The sequence below is a fragment of the Gekko japonicus genome, unplaced genomic scaffold, assembly GCF_001447785.1.
Source record: "Gekko japonicus isolate JY-2015 unplaced genomic scaffold, Gekko_japonicus_V1.1 scaffold7232, whole genome shotgun sequence".
Lineage (NCBI taxonomy): Eukaryota > Metazoa > Chordata > Lepidosauria > Squamata > Gekkonidae > Gekko > Gekko japonicus.
In genome coordinates, this window is record NW_015166668.1 from 1 (window position 1) to 19,007 (window position 19,007).

The window sequence follows — 19,007 nt, forward strand, 5'->3', positions numbered from 1 at the left end:
AAGGGGCTCAGTAAGAAACAAGATGGTCATCGAATAAAATTACAAAATGGTGTCAGTCTTTCATAAAGGTGGTGCTGTCCTGTAGTTGGTGTACAACCAGTTGGCATACGGTGCCACGCAGTATTTTTTTCTATACCGCTCATGACCCCTAATGGGTCTCAGAGCGGTTTACAAGTAGACTACATCTGTAGTCGAATCCTACCTAGGGCGACAATTTGTGCGGGGAGGGGTTGCCTAACAGCACTCAGACGGCGGGCTTCTCTCCTTTTTGGCGGCTCAGGCGCAGTCTTGGTGCTCCGGCAAGCGACGACCATTGGCGGGCTTCAGGTGGATCCTCCATTGGTGCGCACTGCTCTGGACTGCGGCGTTTCTCTGGCTCCTCGTCCCGTCGGGCTCCAGCCACGCCATGTCGCTCTGCAGTTGCGTCATCCGGCTCCACCTCAATCCGATGTCGTCGTCGCTTCCAAGGTCCGCCGGACGCCGCCATGTTCTTCCTCGCCGTCGCTTCTCTTGCTGCCGTCGCCGTCAACCCTCCTGGCTTGGAACCAGGAGGAGGGTGCCCCCCGCCTCTAAGGCAGGTACCCATTTCTCTACTTGTAGTTACTTTCGAGCCACTGGGTTGGCGGGAGCTGGGACTGGGGCCGGTAGCTCACTCCGGCCGCGGTGGGGATTGAAACAGCCATTGTGGCTGTTCGCTATTGATTTTACTGGCAGGCGTTTAACTGCCTGCGCCACCGCTCCCACTGGGCATCGTCTCCGTATCCTGGCAGGGACCGTCCCCCCTAGCCCCATTGTGACCCACACCATTTGTGGTGGTGGCAGCGGCGGCCCCTACGTAAAAGCCTGGCGGAAGAGCTCCGTCTTACAGGCCCTGCGGAACTGCAGAAGGTCCCGCAGGGCCCTGATCTCCTCTGGGAGCTCGTTCCACCAGGTAGGAGCCGCCACTGAAAAGGATCTGGCCCTGGTCGCGGCAAGCCTTGCCTCCCTGGGGGCCTGGAATCACCAGGCGATGATGCGTCCCGGACCGAAGTGCTCGTGGGGGTATGTGTGGGGAAAGGCGGTCCCTCAGGTAGGTCGGACCCTGACCATATAGGGCTTTAAAGGTAAGAACCAGCACTTTGAAACGGATCCAGTATGCTATTGGCAGCCAGTGCAGCGCTTTCAGAACAGGCCGGATGTGTTCCCACTTGGGGAGACCCATCAACAGCCTGGCCGCAGCATTCTGCACTAACTGCAGCTTCCGGATCTGCGACAAAGGCAGCCCCAGTGAGAGAGCATGACAGTACTCTAACCTCGAGGTGACCATCACGTGGATCACTGTAGCCAGGTCATCACAGTCGAGGAAGAGAACCAACTGATGAACCAGCCTAAGGTGGTAAAATGCCGATCTGGCAGTGGCTGCCACCTGGGCCTCCGTAGTTAAGGAGGGACCCAGGATGGTTGACTGTTTCAAATGCGGCTGACAGATCTATGAACAACAGTGCTGCAAGGCCACCTCGATCCAGATGAATGCAGAGGTTGTCAGTCAGGGCGACCAGCACCATCTCTGTCCCAGTCCCTGGGCAAAAGCTGGACTGGAATGGATCCAGGACAGAAGTGTCATCCAGAAAGCCCTGTAGCTGTGTCACCACCGCCCTCTCAATCCATTGGCCCAAATAGGGCAAATTAGACACTGGCCGATACACCAATAAGTACTTCCTTTTATCCATTCTAACCCGACCGCTCACCAATAAGAGCTGACATTATACTACCTTGTATGTTTCATCCCAGAAGTAAACAGAAATAGTGCTCGAGAGAAGATTTCTGCTTTAAACATGGTGGTCTGCAGACTCTAAAGGCTGCATCTTGTGGTGTGGACATCAACTGCTCTAATTAGAGCCAAGCTGTCTTTCATTCTGTTTTTCCCCCCTAACAAACCAAAGGCCGGTCCGCCCCAGGCTGTGTGATCATTGGGGCTTGTTGGGTGAAAGATGCAGGACAAAAAAACACCCAGCAGCGGCCTCAGAGACCTTTTTGGATATTTCTGCATCGCGGAATACCGGCAGTTTGTGCCTTGAGTCCTTGAACTGCTATTCAGCAGCAACATAATCTGAACAGATTTTGGACTTCTGTCAGAGAAAGATAAACATGTGTGTGTATATGAGAGAGAGTGGGGGGGGGGTCAGATCACTTCTGAGTTATGGGGATCCTACGAAAATGTTCTCTCCTTAAGAGCCTTGCTCAGGTCTTCAAACTGAGGGCCTTTGTGGCTTCTTTGACTGAGTCAACCCATCGCATCTTGGCTCTTCCTCTTCTCCTAGCCTTATTGTCTTTCTCAGTGACTCTTGTCTTTTCAGGATGTCAAAGTCCAAGATCCTGCTCACCAGCAACACACCCCTCGCCCTGGAGAACCCTTAGTCTCCCTCTCCTCCTCCCAGCCACCCCTCCCTCTCTCTTGTTACTGCCTATTTCCTCTCCACCCCTCTTGTTGCCCAGATGCTGTGGGTGAAAGCCGAAACTCACCTTCCCTGCAGACAAGCAAAGGCCAAATCCTCCCTCCAGCCAGGGGAAGCAAGGAAGAAGAGAGGCCCCGGGGAACGGCATGTCGTCCCATGAATTTTCATCTCCACCTTGCGGGAAAACGGTGCCCCGGACACCTGGGGAAGGCAGGTCTGGTCTCTCCGGTGCTCGCAAGTCCTTCTGGGAAACGTAGTCCCCTGCAACAGCAACAACCCACAGAGAATTGGCAAAAGTGAGGTCTTTTGGAATGTGGAAAGATGGTTTCACTGCTCCTTGGTTGTTCCGTGGGGCTCCTTCCCGTGTGTTTGAATCAATCTCCCTTCTTGCCTTATCAAGCACGCCCCTTCCGTGATCTCTGTCCTCTTCAGGCTCAATACAAGACTTACCTCACAGCGGCGACCCAACAGCTTTACACGTCCTACCCTGAGAGGAAGCCTTATACCACATGAACAAGAAGGAAACAGGGTCGAAAGAGGCTCAAAAGAAGACACCACCCCCCGCCCTTCTCTTACGTGTTCATAATGAAAGGGGGGAAAGAGCCTTACTCAGACAGGCCACGGCCTCGTAGTTTTCCTCCATCACTTCCCAGAAGAGTTTCCTCTGGCCTGGATCCAGCAGAGCCCATTCCTCCTCCGTGAAGAACATGGAGAACTTCTTCTTCAAAGGACACCTCTGGGGATCTCTGAAAGAGGAAAACATGTCCCCCTTGAACATCTGTTCCTGCCCCTGAGCTCTCAAGAAGAAAAGAAAGGATCCCATCACCCACTCCGTTCATTAAAAGAATGCAGAACCGATGGACAAGAAAAACTGTATTAGGTGTGGGGGTTTTTTTTAGCCTCTAACAGTTATAATATCCTGAAAGACTCCAAGGAATACAAATTCAGAAAACTGCACAAAATTGGGCTCCTCTTGGTCCAGTCCAATTACACGGGAAAGAAAGAGCCCTGACGGACTGTACAGCACCGTCTACGATACTATCTCCCCCAAAACATGAACATTGTGTTTCCGGAGAAGGTTTCTTGCTTTCAACCTTTTTCCGCCCTGGAGAGGCTTTCTGTGTTGCACTAAAACTCTGTAAGCACCAAGTGGACTAATTGAGCTGGTCATATAGTTGGTTCGATTTTTCCCCCTAACAAACCCCGAGGCCTGCTCACTCCAGGCTGTGTGATCCTCAGGGGTTCCTTTCGAGGCGAGAGAGAGGCCGGGGAACAGAACATCCAGCACAAATGGGGGGGGGGGGCCTTTGCTGGAATTCTGCGTGGTGGGATGACGGCGGTTTGCACAAGCAGTGCCCTTGAACTGCAAAGAAGCTATTGCACTGTAATGTATCAAGCTCTGACCGCGTGCGCGGCTTGGTCACCACGCGGTCATGCCAAGCGGCTGAGCATCGCTCTAATGAACAATGGGCCACGCAGATTGTAGCCCGCTCCAATCGGGGGGCTAGGCTCCAGGCTGAGAGCCTATGGAACTCTCGGCCACTGTAAATAGGCTATAACTTATGGGGGTGTTTTGGGTGTGGGTTCTTTGCCTTTATAAACCGGCCTGCGAGCCGGTAGCTTCCGTCTTGTTCTGAGCTGAAATAAAGTATGGGAGCTGAAATCGCTAGTAAGTCTCAGTGCTTTTCATGCACCATCTCAACAGATTTTGGATTTCATAGAACAGAAACTACTGTCAGGCTCCTGCAGCAATCAGTTCCCAACAGCTTCCATTCAAAGAAGTGAAGTTTATCGAGACCCTGAAAGTATGCAGAGCCTCTTAACCATCACCGCCAGTGAGAGCAATGGATAAACATGGTTCAAGCAGAACCCCCCCCATGGCCTGGGGCCAGGTAGGAGCCCGCCAAAGTTAAGGGCCCCTCATTCCCAGGAGAAATACAACCCCAGGCACGCAAGGTCAAGCACTGAGTCCAGAGAGATAACAGAAGCACTGAAGACACAACAGAATTGAAAGTTAACCCTCCAAAGGCAGCCCTCCACTCTCATGGCAGGTAGGAGAGCTAGAGGCCCAGCTGACAGAAATGCTTTATAGAATCATAGAATGTTAGAGTTGGAAGGGAACTTTGAGGTCTTCTAGTCCAACCCCCTCCACTCTGGAGGAGCTAGCTGAAAGGTAGCCCTACATACCTACTTTAACCCAAAGATCTTGCTTTCACCCACAGATCTTGCAGAAGAATTACTAAAGGGGGGGGGGGAGGAGAGATAATTTATTTATATCTACAATAAAATGGGTTCAGGATGATTGCTGGAGTCGCCCTGCCAAAAATGAAGGGAAGGGACCCAGCCTGGCCAAGATGAACAACAGAACATCCCTCGAGCCTTTTGCAAAGGAAGGGGTGGGTTTACTCCCGAGAAGCCAGGCAGGCAGGCGGAAGCAGCAAAAGCCGGGAGCGTGGAACGTGTTCTCCTCCTTCCCAAAACAAACCTTCAGACGACGGTCGCCGGGACGAGCGAAGGCAAAGGGTATTTATTCCCTGGGAATACAGTCCCACGAGCAAAAGACGGCCAAACGCCTCCTGCAAAGGGGAACCCTGCGAGGCCAGCAGCAAGCACGGCGAAGGAGGAACGCGGCCGGATCAGACCGGGGGCTCCACCCAAGATTTAAGGACAAAAGCTGCACGGGCGACTTGCTGCAGGGAACCCATCCGAGGCGGTGGAGAGGAAAAGCGCACGCCCGGCGCACGGCCCCATCTCCCCCGGGGAAGTTTCTCTCCCTCTCCCTCCCTCCCTCCGCCCGCCTGCTCCTCTTTACCCGGCCTCCGAAGCGTCTCTCCTCTCCCCCTCCCCTGATCTTGCCAAAGGAAGCGCCCTTTGAGGACATCCTCCTCCACCCACCTTCCCTGCAGGCGCGCAAGATCCGGATTCTCCCTCCAGCCGGAAGAAAGGCGCTGCCGCCGCGCTCCAAGCCTCCCAAAGGCGCATCCCCGCCTCAATCCCTCACTCCTCCCAACATGTTGACATCAGGTTAATTTCTCATTGGTCACCTCCAGAGTCCTGGTGGGCTACTGTTATGGAGCAACAAGCTCAGCCCCTCTCTGGTAACTAGCTCTGGAATGTTCCAGTCTCAATACATACCAAAACCCATTTAATATATTTTTTGTTAATGGATGCGAATTGGAACTACTGCACATCTTAAGTTTCCATTATTATAAAATGTACTGGAAACATAAAGAGGATTGTGGAAGTGTGTGTGCTTGTGTGTGTCTGCGAATGAAGAAACTGCAGCTTCCACACAGAACCAGACTCTGTTGGAACGCCCCCTCTTAGCTGTGGAGTCTTGTGAACAAAAATTCTACTTTGTGAGCCAGTGGCCTTAAAGTTGTGAGCGAGAGATTTGGCTACTGCAGAAACTAGTTTGCTCTGGAGCCATCCTTCCTGAGCCAAGACAAAAATGTGTGAGCCGGAGGCTAGAAATCTGTGAGTTAGCTCCCACTAACTCGGCTTAGAGCAGGGGTGTCAAACGTGCAGCCTGGGGGCCGGATTAGGCCCCCGGAGGGCTTCTCTCAGGCCCGCAGTGGAGCTGGCTGTCTTCTGCTTCTTCTTCCAGTTCTGCTGCTGCTGCATCATCGTAGGTTTGCAGTTTACAGGTACACACCTGAACAGCATACTCAAGATTGCAATAATTCAGAGCAAGAGGTGTCAGTTAGCAGACACTGTTAAATAAAGAGAATATTGCAAGAGTGCTAATGTTTTAAGCATGTTTTTGTTTTAACTAAAAAAAAATCCCTTTGTGTTTGTGTCATTGATAAAGTTTATTTCTCTGCTACCTGGCGTTACATTTTATGACACACATGGCCCGGCCCAACATGGTCTCATTTATGTCAGATCTGGCCCTCATAACAAATGAGTTCAACACCCCCATCTTAGCGGGATCGAGCTGGGAAGCCATATTGCTCTGGAGCAACTGAACAAAGTTAGAGACCAGTGGCACCTTTAAGAACAAAGTTCTATTTACTCATCAGACGCTGAAATGGAATTACAGAACACAGTTGTCTATATACGTGGCTTGTTACATTTTGCATGCTTAGAGGGAACACTGTCATGGTCTGGAAGGTGACCTCGCTGCTGGTCTAGTTGGACTTTGTCCTGCCGCTTCAGCCAAGCATGGCTCCCCCCCCCCGAGCCAGTCCTGCACCAGGGCTTCTTTGGGAAATGCCCAGAGACATAACCAGCCTTTCCACCGCCACTCAGGCAGAGTGCAACAATGGGATCCCGTTTCCCCCTCCAGGATGGTGCGGGTTTCGAGCCACCCCCCCCCCACTTTCCACAGAAGTCTGTCCCCCACCAATCATGTGTCGGGGAGTTGCAGCGAATGGCGTCACTCTTCCATACATTGGACACTATACTTCTGTTGATACAGCCCAAAATCGCATTTACCTTTTTAGCTACTACATCACTGCTGACTCACGTTCAGTGTGTGGCCTACTAAGACCCCTAGATCCTTTTCACAAATACTACTGCCAAGACAAGTCTCTCCCAACCTATAATTATGCATTTGATTTTTCCTACCGAAATGCATAACTTTACATTTAACTCCATTGAAATTCATTTTCTTTCTTTAGCTCAGTTTTCCAGCCTGTCAAGATCATCCTGTGTCCTGACTCTGCCTTCTACCGTATTTGTTACCCCTCCCAATTTAGTATTATTTGCAAATTGAATAAGCATTCCCTCTATCCCTTCATCCATATTATTGATGAAGATATTGAACAAAACAGGTCCCAGGACAGATCCTGAAGGCACTCCACTTGTCACTCCTCTCCAAGAGGATGAGGAACCATTAACAAACACTCTTTGGGTGCCATCTATCAGCCAGTTACAGTCATAGGATCCAAACGACATTTTACCAACTCGTCAACAAGAACATTATGTGAAATCGATAGACTATGTCTACTGCATTCCCCTGATCCAGCAAGGTAGTAACTTTCTCAAAAAAAAAAAAAGAGAGAGATAAGGTCAACCTGACATGACTTCTTGAGCAACCCATGCTGGCTCTTCGTAATCACAGCCATCCTTTCTAAATGCTCAGGGACTGTCTGTTTGAGGATTTGTTCTAAAACTGTCCCAGGTACAAACGTCAAGCTGACAGGTCGGTAGTTACCCGGATCCTCCTTTCCCCCCTTCTTGAAGATGGGGACATCATTTGCCAGTCGCCAATCTTTTGACACCTCACCTATTCTCCAAGATTTCTCAAAAATAATGGACAGAGGCTCAGAAATTAAATCCGTGTGTTCTTTCAGTACCCTTGGCTGCAGCTCATCTGGCCCCGAGGGCTTAGTTTCATTTATATAGTGTAACATAGCCGGCGTTTGATCCCCACCTCGTGCACCTATCAAGCCAGTGGTCTCTTACCTCATCCCCCCATCATAATTCAAACAGAGACTCAGGTGTTGCAGCTAACAATTGGGAGGGGGGGGAACACCCCCCCAACTTCAAGTACAGGATGATGGGGTCTGAATTTGCTGAGACGGAGAGTGGAAGAGATCGTAGTGGGGAGCCCAATGAAAGTGTCCACCCAGTGTGCTGCAGCGGTGAAAGAGGCATACCCTGTGTTAGGGATTATTAGGAAATGGATTGATATTAAAACGGCCAATGTTGGAACGCTCCTGTATAGAACTATTGATACAGCCTCATTTGGAATACTGTGTACAGTTCTGGTCCCTTTATCTCCAAAAGGACATTGCAGAGCCGGAAAACGCACAGAGGAGGGCAACCAAGCTGATGAGGGGTCTCTGGGGCCAGTGTTCCCTCTAAGCTAAGTAAGTGTGAGCTAGCTCATAGTTTTTTAGCCTCTGGCTCACACATTTTTGTCTTAGCTCAGGGAGGATGTGGCTCCAGAGGAAACTAATTTATGCAGCAGCCAAACCGCCTGCTCATAACTTTAATGCCAGGAGCTCACAAAGTAGAATTTAGGCTCACAAGACTCAAGAGCTTAAGCATACCATTTTAAAAGGGGGGAGGGGCTATAAATACTCTTAGCCCAGTAGTAATTTCATATACAAAGTTCAAATAATTGAATTATATTTGGTATTGTACGGTTTTAACATTTTAATATACCTTTTTGATTGTCCTTATATGTAAGGGACTGTGGAACCAAGATGATGGCTCCATGCAAGTTTATGTTGTCTTTCTTTACGATGCTTAACCTCTTTATCTTTCCAAATAGTTTTAATGATATAATATGCCATTATTATATCATTAAATCCTACGCATTTCGGCCTGCGTAGGCCTTCTTCAAAGGTCAAAAACAGTGAGGAACATATTGGCTAATGTAATAGTACAGTACAATCATACAGATACAAAATATAAATACAAAAAGGACCAGAAAAATGTTGTTCCAAAACGAAACCACTAGGCACAGAATAAAAGTACAAATGAGGCCTCCACAGGTGCAATCAATATGCCAAGTGGTGTTTCACTGGTATTAATTTCTGGTCCAGAAAGTGCCTTCCTATGATTGTTCAGCCAAAGTGTCCTCAGTAGAATTGTCCTTAGGCAAAGAGCTCTTTGTGTTTATATGCAGGCCGAAACGCGTCGGGTCAAGTCCATTAGCCTTTGTGTGTTAGAATTTGGTTTTTGTACATGAGGTGTGATTGGGCCCTTATATATATTTTAATTTTATGTTAATAAATACATGTATCTTTTTATATACTATAGATATATTAAGCTTTTGTTCTTTGCCATCTTTTTCATTTGATTAACCTTTTCAGGTTCTGGACTATGGGGAACCTCCACATTCAGAGGCACTAAATTTCTGAATCCCAGAGCCAGGAGGCAACATCGGGGAAAGGCCTCACCCTCTATGCCTTGGTTGGCCACTGTGTGAGACTAGATGGGCTATTGAAGAAGAACATAAGAAAAGGGCCAGCTCGACAAATGGGCTAAGATTTGGAAATCATTTAAAGTAATGAGAGCATCGAATTATAGAGAAAATATCTTTAAAATCTTCCATAGATGGTATTGGCCACCGGAGCGATTAGCAAAATGTTACGCAAATTGTTCCAACATTTGTTGGAAATGTAGAGCAAATGTGGGAACTTTTTACCATATGTGGTGGAGCTGTGGGGAGGTACAGAAATACTGGGAAAAAGTTCAAAAGCTAATAGAAAAAATTGTTAATATAAAGCTTGACTTGTTGCCTGAGATTTACCTGTTAAACATTATGCCAGAAACGCTTAAATACAATGAAAAATACGTTACTATATATGTGGTTACAGCGGCCAGAATATTATGGGCTAAATATTGGAAAATGGAAAATACACCCAAATTAGAAGAGATTAAATATAAAATGATGGAAGTAGCAGAAATAGAAAAACTGAATGTGATAATACAAGGGAAAAAGGATGAGACTTTTGTTGAAAGATGGAAAGGACTATATAAATGGTTAGACTCTGAAAACTGACTCAAACTTATGTACTATGAAAGAATATAAAAATGTTTGTAAGTCTGGAAAATGTAAAATAAAACTATAAAAAAAGAGAAAAGGGCCGGCTCGTTTGCTGGGCGAACTAGGCCTTCACCTAGAGCGTGAGCCGGCCGTTAGGGCACGAGAAGAGAGGCAGGGGTGGCCGCTGGCAGCCTCTCGGCCGCAGCCCGGCCAGGCAAAAAGGGTGGGGGGGAAGGGGGCCGAGGGGAGCGCTGCTGCAGCAGGCGCAATGAGCGCTCCAGTCCCCATGAGCCCTGTCGCCAGTCCTCCCCGAGGGCTCCCCGCCACCGGCTGCTGCTACCTGCGCTGCTGCTGTCACCCGCCGCCTCTCGCAGCTCGTCCGAGCTGGTCCGGGGCTGGGGAGCCACCGGCTGGCATTTCTCCCCCGCCCTCCTCAGCACCACCACAGCCCAGGGAGTAAGCCAGGCGCCGAGCCGAGCCAAGAGGAGCAGACGGGCAAGTGGGCAGCAGCTCCTGTCGCCACGCCAGCCCGCTCGCCCGCGTGGGGTCCTAATGCCCCCTCCTCACGCCCCACCGGGAAGTGAGTTCGGGGCTCCCTTGGGAGGGAGGGACCGCCCAAGGGGTGGCCAGCAGCCCAGCAGCAGCAGCAGCAGCAGCACCTGGATCCGCAGCTCGGGCCATCCGAATGGTCCCGTCATCGAAGGAGCCCGGTGGGCGGCTTGGTCTTGTTGGAGGCCCCCCCGCCCCCCACAGCGCTCCCCTCAGCCCCCTTATGGAGGAGAGGCATGGAGCAAGCGAGCGGCCCGTCGGGACTTTCACCAGCAGGAGCAGCCAAAGAGCCCTGGAGCCAGGAGCTGCTGCCGCCGCCGCCGCCGCCGCCAAAACCACCATGGAGCACTCATTGCGCCTGCTGCAACAGTGGCCGGCCGGCCAGCCAGCGAGCGCACCTGCCTTCCCGGCTAGTCCCTCCCTCCAGTCAGCACTGATGGACTCTGCCGCAGCTGATTCCGCAGATGGGGGGGAGGCAAGGAGCTCCGGCCTGCCTGCCTGCCTGGCGAAGGGGTTGAGACTAGCGCGCTTCCCCCTTACCGTGCGCCTCTCAGGGGCGGGCAGCCTGAGAAGGGCGGAAAGTGAAAATGCGCCAGATGGTCTCCAGGCCCCACCGGGGGGTTGGCATCTGCGCTCGCCTAGAGCGCAGGACAACCTCGGGCCGGCCCTGCATAAGAACATAAGAAAAGCCAATGTTGGATCAGGCCAATGGCCCATCCGGTCCAACACTCTTGTCACACAGTGGCCAAAAATACCAGGTGCCGTCAAGAGGTCCACCTGTGGGGGCAGGAGACTAACCCCCCCAAGCACCAAGAAGACAGAGCATCACATGCCCCGGAGTCCCTATCTATACCTCGTGGCTAAGAGCCACTGATGGCTATTAGAAGAGATTTGATTTATACCCCGCCCTTCACTCAGCCTGGCCTGGGAACTCCCCCCGAACCCCCATGCAGGTGCCGATCCAGTAGCGCCTCTCCCCCTCGCTGCTGTATGGCACGCCTTCCCAGAGAGCTGGGAAAGGCGTCCGCCATCGCTGTGCTGTAGACCCCGCCGATTACCCCCATTATATTCTATGGGGCTGCTGCGGCACAACTCTAGAGAGAAGGAGCTGGGGGGTGGGGAGCTAGGGGCGGGGCTTGTGCCCTCCTGGGCGGCCACAGCAGTGCTCCGGCACGCTCCGGCCCCAAATGATCCCTGTATACAGCCCACTATCTTGTGCCTAGGCACTCAATTCCAAAATAAAGTCCAACAGTTTAACTCCCACGTTGCCTGACCAGTCTGTGACACCACTTTTTCTTTCAAATTGAGATCTAGATTTTGTTCTAGAGAAAAATCTCTTTCATTTCTAGGATCAATTTTATCTCCATATCCGTGGAGTAGCCATGGGCAGTCCAGTGGCTCTGTCAATCGCCTGCTTCTTTACAGCAGAGTGTTACGCTAATCTGACACAAATATCAGTTCATTTCTCAACAAGAGTTTGGAACGATTGAGAATTACAATCCTGAGATTGTAATTCTCAACCAATTGACACCCCTATATAAATCAATGATGAGACCTCATTTGGAACACTGTCTGCAGTTCTGGTCACCACACCTTAAAAAGGATATTATAGCTTTGGAAAAAGTGCAGAAAGGGGCAACTCAAATGATAAAATGGTTGGAACACTTTCCCTATGAAGAAAGGTTAAAGCGCTTAGGGCTCTTTAGCTTGGAGAAAATACGACTGAGGGGTGACATGATTGAGGTTTATAAGATTATGCATGGGATACAGCAGGTAGAGAAGGGGTACTTTTCTCCCTTTCTCACAGTACAAGAACTCGTGGGCACTCAATGAAATTGCTGAGCGGTCGGGTTAGAACGGATAAAAGGAAGTCCTTCTTCACCCAAAGAGTGATTAACACATGGAATTCACTGCCACAGGAAGTGGCGGCGGCTGCAAGCATGGACGGCTTCAAAAGTGAATTAGATAGGAATATAGAGGAGAGGTCCATCAGTGGCTATTAGCCACAAGGTATAGATAGGAACTCTCAGTTTAGTGATGCTCTGTCTTTTTGGTGCTTGGGGGGGGGTCAACAGTGGGAGGGCTTCTAATGTCCTTGCCCCACTGGTGGACCTCCTGATGGCACTGGTTTTTCTGGCCACTGTGTGACACAGAGTGTTGGACTAGATGGGCCTTTGGCCTGATCCAACATTGGCGTCTCTTATGTTCTTAAGGAGAGAAGTTTGCTGATATTGTTGAATGGTTGACTAATAGGCATATCGCTATTGAATTCTCTGGCACTTGGGATTTAGTAACTATGACTTTTTTTGGATGCAATAGTTTATAAAAATATAAATAATACTTCGGCAATTAGTATTTTTAAAAAGGAAACAGATAAAAATGCACTGTTGCATTATACTTCACACCAGGGGTCGTTTTGTAGAAAAAGAGGTAGGGGAACTCATTAGCATAACTCATTAGCATATGCCACACCCCCTGACATCACCGGAAGTGTGTCATAAGGCCACACACCCCACCCCCAACGGTCCCGGCTGTCGCTGCCGGCCTTGCAACTCCACTGCTGAGCCCCATGAGGGGCCTGGTGGTGGACCTGCAAGGCCGGCGGGAGTGCAAGGAAGCCCCACGAACGCCCTCCCTGGCCCTAGGCAGGCAGGGGTGGGGAAAGGCGGGGAGGAAGCAACTTACCCTCCCTCTTCTCCTCCCTCCTCCTGGCTGAATGAGGGCCGGAAGCGGGGTGGCCGGAAGCAGGGGGCGGGGCTTCGTCATGTGCCCCGCCCCCTGTACCTCACCCAGGGGAACTGCGATCCCCCCCGAAATGACCTCTGCTTCACACCATCCTATAGGTTTATAATATAACCTTCCATTTAGCCAATTATTAAGAATAAAAAGAAATTCATCTTCAAGAGGATATTATTTGAAAGATAGTTGGAGGTTAAAAGAAAAATTCATGGCGTTTCCGGTGGCTGCGAGATTGCGCAGTCAGACCGAGAAGACCTCCGCGTCTGTGCTCCAAAAAATGTGAAAAAACAAATCAACTGAGGACTATAAAGATAAAAACTGCAGGCTGAAAGAGATAGGGAGGCCAAGAGGAGGAAAAGGAGCCAAGAAAAACAACAAGGAGTCTCAACAAACTGAGAGAATTGTGCAATCTTCAGAGGATGACTCCCCCCCCCCACTAGAAGCTGACTCAGATGAGGAGACTGCTGGTCGACAAAGCAAACGAAAGCGGAAGGACTCTATCACGAAAAAGGATATACAGACCATGTTTGTAGAACTGAAAAAAGACCTCAAAGACAGCATTACTCCCATTCATCAGAAACTGGTTGCGATGAACCTGAGCCTAATTGATCTGAAGGAAAAAGCAGACCAGGCATTGGAGCAGATTGCTAAGAAAAAACAGGATATACAAAACTTAAAAACCTTTGAGACATGGAGTAAGTCTAAAATCATACTCCTGGATATAAAAGCCTGTGAAAGAAAAATAAAACTCGGGAATTTCCCCAAATTTTGCTATCGACAAAGACCTCACGGGCTCTTTAAATGAATGGCTCCAGGCATTATTGCAACTGCCAGCTGCACCAATTATTCAAGCTTATCGGCTGAAGCCATCGCAAACAGGCTCTCCTACTCTCATCCCAGACATTCTGGCCGAGCTGTCAGACATCAAAGTAAAGAACATTGTGTTAGAAGTTGCAAGGAAGAATAATGGACTTAAACTAGAAGATACCAGGATGCAAGTATTTCAGGACCTACAACCAGAGATCCTAACAGCACGCTGGAACCTGAAACCGATTACACAGCGCCTGGCAGAAAAACAGATTAGGTATCGATGGCTTCCATTGGGACACTTACACATAAATTACAAAGGCAGAGTTTTCAACGTCCATGATGTCAAGTCTGGAGAGGATATGTTAAAAGCCTTGGAACTTTAAGTTTTGGACTCAAAAACCCTCAAGTGAGAGAACAATAAGCTTAATTTCAGAGAATTTGTGTTAACATTAATATTTCACTTTAAATAAATTGGTATCATAGTATAATAAGAGCACAGCGGGTAAGGCACTCGGAAGGAACTCCCCTATTACCTCCCATAGGGTGGGGTCACAGGGAAAGACCCCCTTTGGAATTTTCCAAAGTCGCATAGAGAGGTGGCAACCTCTAAGAACTCCACCACGAAGGTTTAAATTTTGTGGCCGTTGGTTTATCTTTTTATTTAAGAGCCATCAATAGGCAAAATATATTATAGCTAAGAGACAAGAGAAACAGCTTGGGATAACACTAAATATCACTTTATTAAGTATGTATTATTTGAGTAGGAGTTTAAGGAGAAAAAAAATAGTTTTTCAAGCAATCACTGGCAATGATGGGGGAAAAATCTTTTTGTTATCTAACACTTATAATGTAAGCAGGCATTGCCAGGGATACGGTGTATAAGAGCATGTAATATATTTTACAGTATTTCAAAATGTATGATTTATGCTGTAATCATGTGATATGGGAAATAAAAAAAATTTAAAAAAGAAAAGAAAAATTCATTCAGTTACAAGGGGAATAAGAGAAGGATGCCCACTTTCACCCTTTTTGTTCATAATGGCGATTGAACAATTAGCGGAAAGAATTAGAACTTCAGGAAGGATAGAAGGTTGTAAAATAGGCAAAGAAGATATGAAGATTAATCTGTTTGCAGATGATATAATAATAATGTCCAACCCAAAGGAAGGAATTAAAGAGACAAAGGTGATACTAGAGGATTTTGAAACAATGTCAGGTTTAAAAATAAATCTGATGAAATCAGAAGTATTATACCACAATGTGAATCGAGAGGAAAGGAAGAAATTAACATATTAACCACAATAGGATTGGGAGTCAAGAAATTTAGATATTTAGGAGTAGAAATATATCAGAATATCAATAAGATTGTAGAGAAAAACTATAATGATGTTTGGAGAAAAATAACAAGAGATAGGAAAAGATGGAAAAGAGAGTCCAGAATTAGGAGTGTAAAAATGTTCTGGATACCTAAATTAGCATATTTATTTCAAGTACAACCATTAGAGATGACCAAACAAAAACTGGAGAAATGGACTGCAACAGTAAGGGAATGGATATCTGGTAGTACAAGGACGAGAATCTCAAAAATAAATAAATAAGTTATAGTCATAATTCAGAACTAGGGTGGGGGTGTACCAGACATAGTAAGGTTCCAGTTGAAAACACTTTTAGAAATAGAGGAAGATGAGAATCAGAAATGGGTCAAATTTGAAAATGAAGCAAATAAAGGAATAGGGAAATATGGTATATTTACAAATATAGGGGAAAGAGAAGACAAATTAGAGACAGGTCCTAGGAGAAATACATTAAGAATTTGGAAGAAATGGCAACCAAAGTGGTTAAAAGGTATATCTAGATGGGCACCATTAGAAACTTTAGAAAAGGATAGTATAGACCATAGATGGTGGGAACTCTTAAGAAAAAAAAAGGATTGAGAAGAATAAAAGAGATGTGTAATGGAGGATCTCTGAAGTAAGCCCAACTTTTCTCTGCTGCTTTTTTTTTAATTAATAATTTTTCAGAAATTACACATTTTCAACATTAAACAAACGAAATACACCAAACTGTTTTGTTTTAATAATACAAATAAAAAGTAAACCATTTTTTAATACTGTGGATTATCAGGAATAATGTTATTATTCAAAATAAAACTTATAACAGGATACCAAACAGCTACAACTTTTTCTCTGCTGCTTTTGCTGGAATGAGAACCTGGTGGAGATGGGTTCACCTGTCAGTTGGGTCTCCCCCACGGGGGAGTGGTAAGGATATAGGAATATATTCTCTCCTTTCCTGATGTGGTAAGTCCAAGAGGGAGATATGTCTGGAGCCTTTGTAAAGTGCTCCCTTCACGTCACTATTTCCCCCAGAAGTCTCCTCCGTATGAATCGTTCGATGTGCCATTCTGAGAAAACCCCTTTCAATGCTCCATACATTTGTACAGCTACTCCCCGGTGTGAACCTTCTGATGTGTAGTTAGGGCGCTACTTTGAGAAAAGCACTTTCCACACTTAAGGCATCTATATGGCTTCTCCCCAGTATGAATCCTTTGATGTGATTTTAGGGAGTCATACCGAGCGAAGCACTTTCCACACTCCACGCATTTACATGGCTTCTCTCCAATGAATGCTTTGATGTGTCCTTAGGTGGCAACCCTGAGAGAAGCACTTTCCACACTCCAGGCATTTGTATGGCTTCTCCCCTGTGTGAACCCTTTGGTGTGAAGTTAGGCTGCAATGGTGAGAGAAGCACTTTCCACACTCCAAGCATTTATATGGCTTCTCTCCAGTATGAATGCTTTGATGTGCCTTTAAGTGGCTATTGTTAGTGAAGCACTTTGCACACGCGAAGCATTTATATGGTTTCTCACCAGTATGAACCTTTTGATGTGTCCTTAGGTGGGTACTCTGAGAGAAGCACTTTCCACACTCCAGGCATTTATATGGCTTCTCCCCAGTATGAACATTTTGATGTGATTTTAGGTGGTTATTTCGAGAGAAGCACTTTCCACACTCCAAGCATTTATATGGTTTCTCCCCTGTGTGAACCTTTTGATGTGAAGTTAGGCTGCAACTGTGGGAGAAGCATCTTCCACACTCCAAGCATTTGTATGGCTTCTCCACATTATGACTCTTTTGATGTGTCCTTAGGTTGCTACTCTGAGAGAAGCACTTTCCACACACCAAGCATTTATATGGCTTCTCCCCTGTATGAATCTTTCGATGAACATTTAAGTGGCTACTATAGGAGAAGCACTTTCCACACTCGAAGCATTTATATGGTTTCTCACCAGTATGAATCTTTTGATGTGAAGTTAGGTAGCTACGCTGAAAGAAGCACTTTCCACACTCCAGGCATTTATATGACTTCTCCCCTGTGTGAACCTTTTGATGTGATTTTAGGGAGTAATTCCGAGAGAAGCACTTTCCACACTCCAAGCATTTAAATGGCTTCTCTCTAGTATGAATCTTTTCATGTGCAGTTAGGTTGCTATTCTTGGAGAAGCCCTCTCCACACTCCAAACGTTTATATTGTTTCTCCCCTGTGTGAATCTTTTGATGCCTAGTTCTTGCACTACTGCAATGGAAGCGCTTTCCATATTCCTCACATTTATACCTATTCAAGAATGATGGCATGCTGTGATATGTTTTACCACTGAATTTGCAGTTGAATCTTTTCTGGTTCATGGCACCGTTAGGTCTCCTCTTTCTCTTCCCTGTTTCATCTTTGGTTGAGACGTCAGACTTATTACTCCTTTGTTTCTGTTCTGGTTTCCTTTTTCTTTTGCAACGTCTCTTTGGTACCACTTGACCTCCAGATGTTGCTTTCACCTGTGGATTGTTGTCTTTTCCCACAACTCTCCTTCCTGATTCCTTCTCACTCCCCTTCTCCATCACATCTCCAACTGCAAAAGAGGGACCAAATTCATTTCAGAAAGATAACATACAAATACCAGTCTGCAAGTATGGTCAATAGTCATGGTATTGACTTTCTATACCCAGAGCCAAGGGCTTAGGAAAACCTCATCAGTACTGAAAACACACACCAGGATGACTTGGAAAAGAAGAAATAAGTGACCAAAGGAAGGAGGAGGTAATCTCTGGCTTCTCTTGCAGAAACTTGCTCTTGAGATCACATTAAGGTTAATAAGCTTGTTTAGGGAACACATACAGCAGAACAGGAGAAGAAATGCTCTTAAAATCTTGAACGTTATTGATATATTTTGATTAAATCAAAAGAATAAAATATGGAACCCGTAAATCCAGAGACTGGAGATGTGGACAGACAAGAGAGAGATTTGTACAGTACATACAGTACAAACTGGGCCACCACACACAATGCTCCCTCTAAGCTGTGGAGTCTTGTGAGCAAACATTCTTCTATGTGAATTACTGGAATTAAAGTTGTGAGCGAGTGATTTGGCTACTGTGTAAACTACTTTGCTCTGGAGCTATCCTTCCTAAGCTAAGACAAAAATGTGTGAGCCGAAGGCTAAAAAACTGTGAGCTTGCTCACACTAACTCAACGCAGAGTTAACGTTGACCACACAGTATTGTCTGCCTTCAAGCTCTGGCTGAGATAGTCTACGGTGCCCTTGAGACAGCTGCTCCAGCCTTTGAGGTCCAACTCCCCTGGGCCTGGCCCAGCAGCAATCAGAGCCAGGCTACTGAACCCCACAGGACTTGCAGGACTCACCCAGGGCTGGCGGCCTGCTGCTCTTCAACAGCAGCCACACTGCAAACACCAGTGTGGTCCAGTAAACATATGAACCGATGAAGCTGAAGCCTTGTACTGAATCACACCCCCGTTCCATCAAGGTGAGTATTGTCTACTCAGACTGCCAGTGAGCCACAACCCCTCTCCTTCGTGATCAGAGTTCCGAACTGGGGTCTGGGAGACTCCGTTTGGAATCCCCGTATTGCTCCGGAAGAAAACTGTGAGAACACACGGGAATCCTTAAAACTACCTTACAGGAGGCGAAGAAGCCACGGTATACTGAACCAGACCACCTGTCCATCACGGTCAGTCCT

The 19,007-nt window shown here is 47.4% G+C and overlaps 1 protein-coding gene across 1 annotated transcript; it reads right to left on the reverse strand.

The window, feature by feature from the left end:
- Positions 1-16,043: 16,043 nt before the first annotated feature.
- On the reverse strand, positions 16,044-17,876 carry LOC107111451 (zinc finger protein 501-like). The gene has a single exon (XM_015412415.1). The coding sequence runs from the start codon at positions 17,868-17,870 to the stop codon at positions 16,581-16,583; it is 1,290 nt and encodes a 429-aa protein (XP_015267901.1). The 5' UTR covers positions 17,871-17,876; the 3' UTR covers positions 16,044-16,580.
- Positions 17,877-19,007: the final 1,131 nt, after the last annotated feature.

Coding starts and splice junctions, on each gene's coding strand:
- LOC107111451 (XM_015412415.1), bottom strand. CDS start 17,870: ATGGAGAAGGGGAGTGAGAAGGAATCAGGAAGGAGAGTTGTGGGAAAA.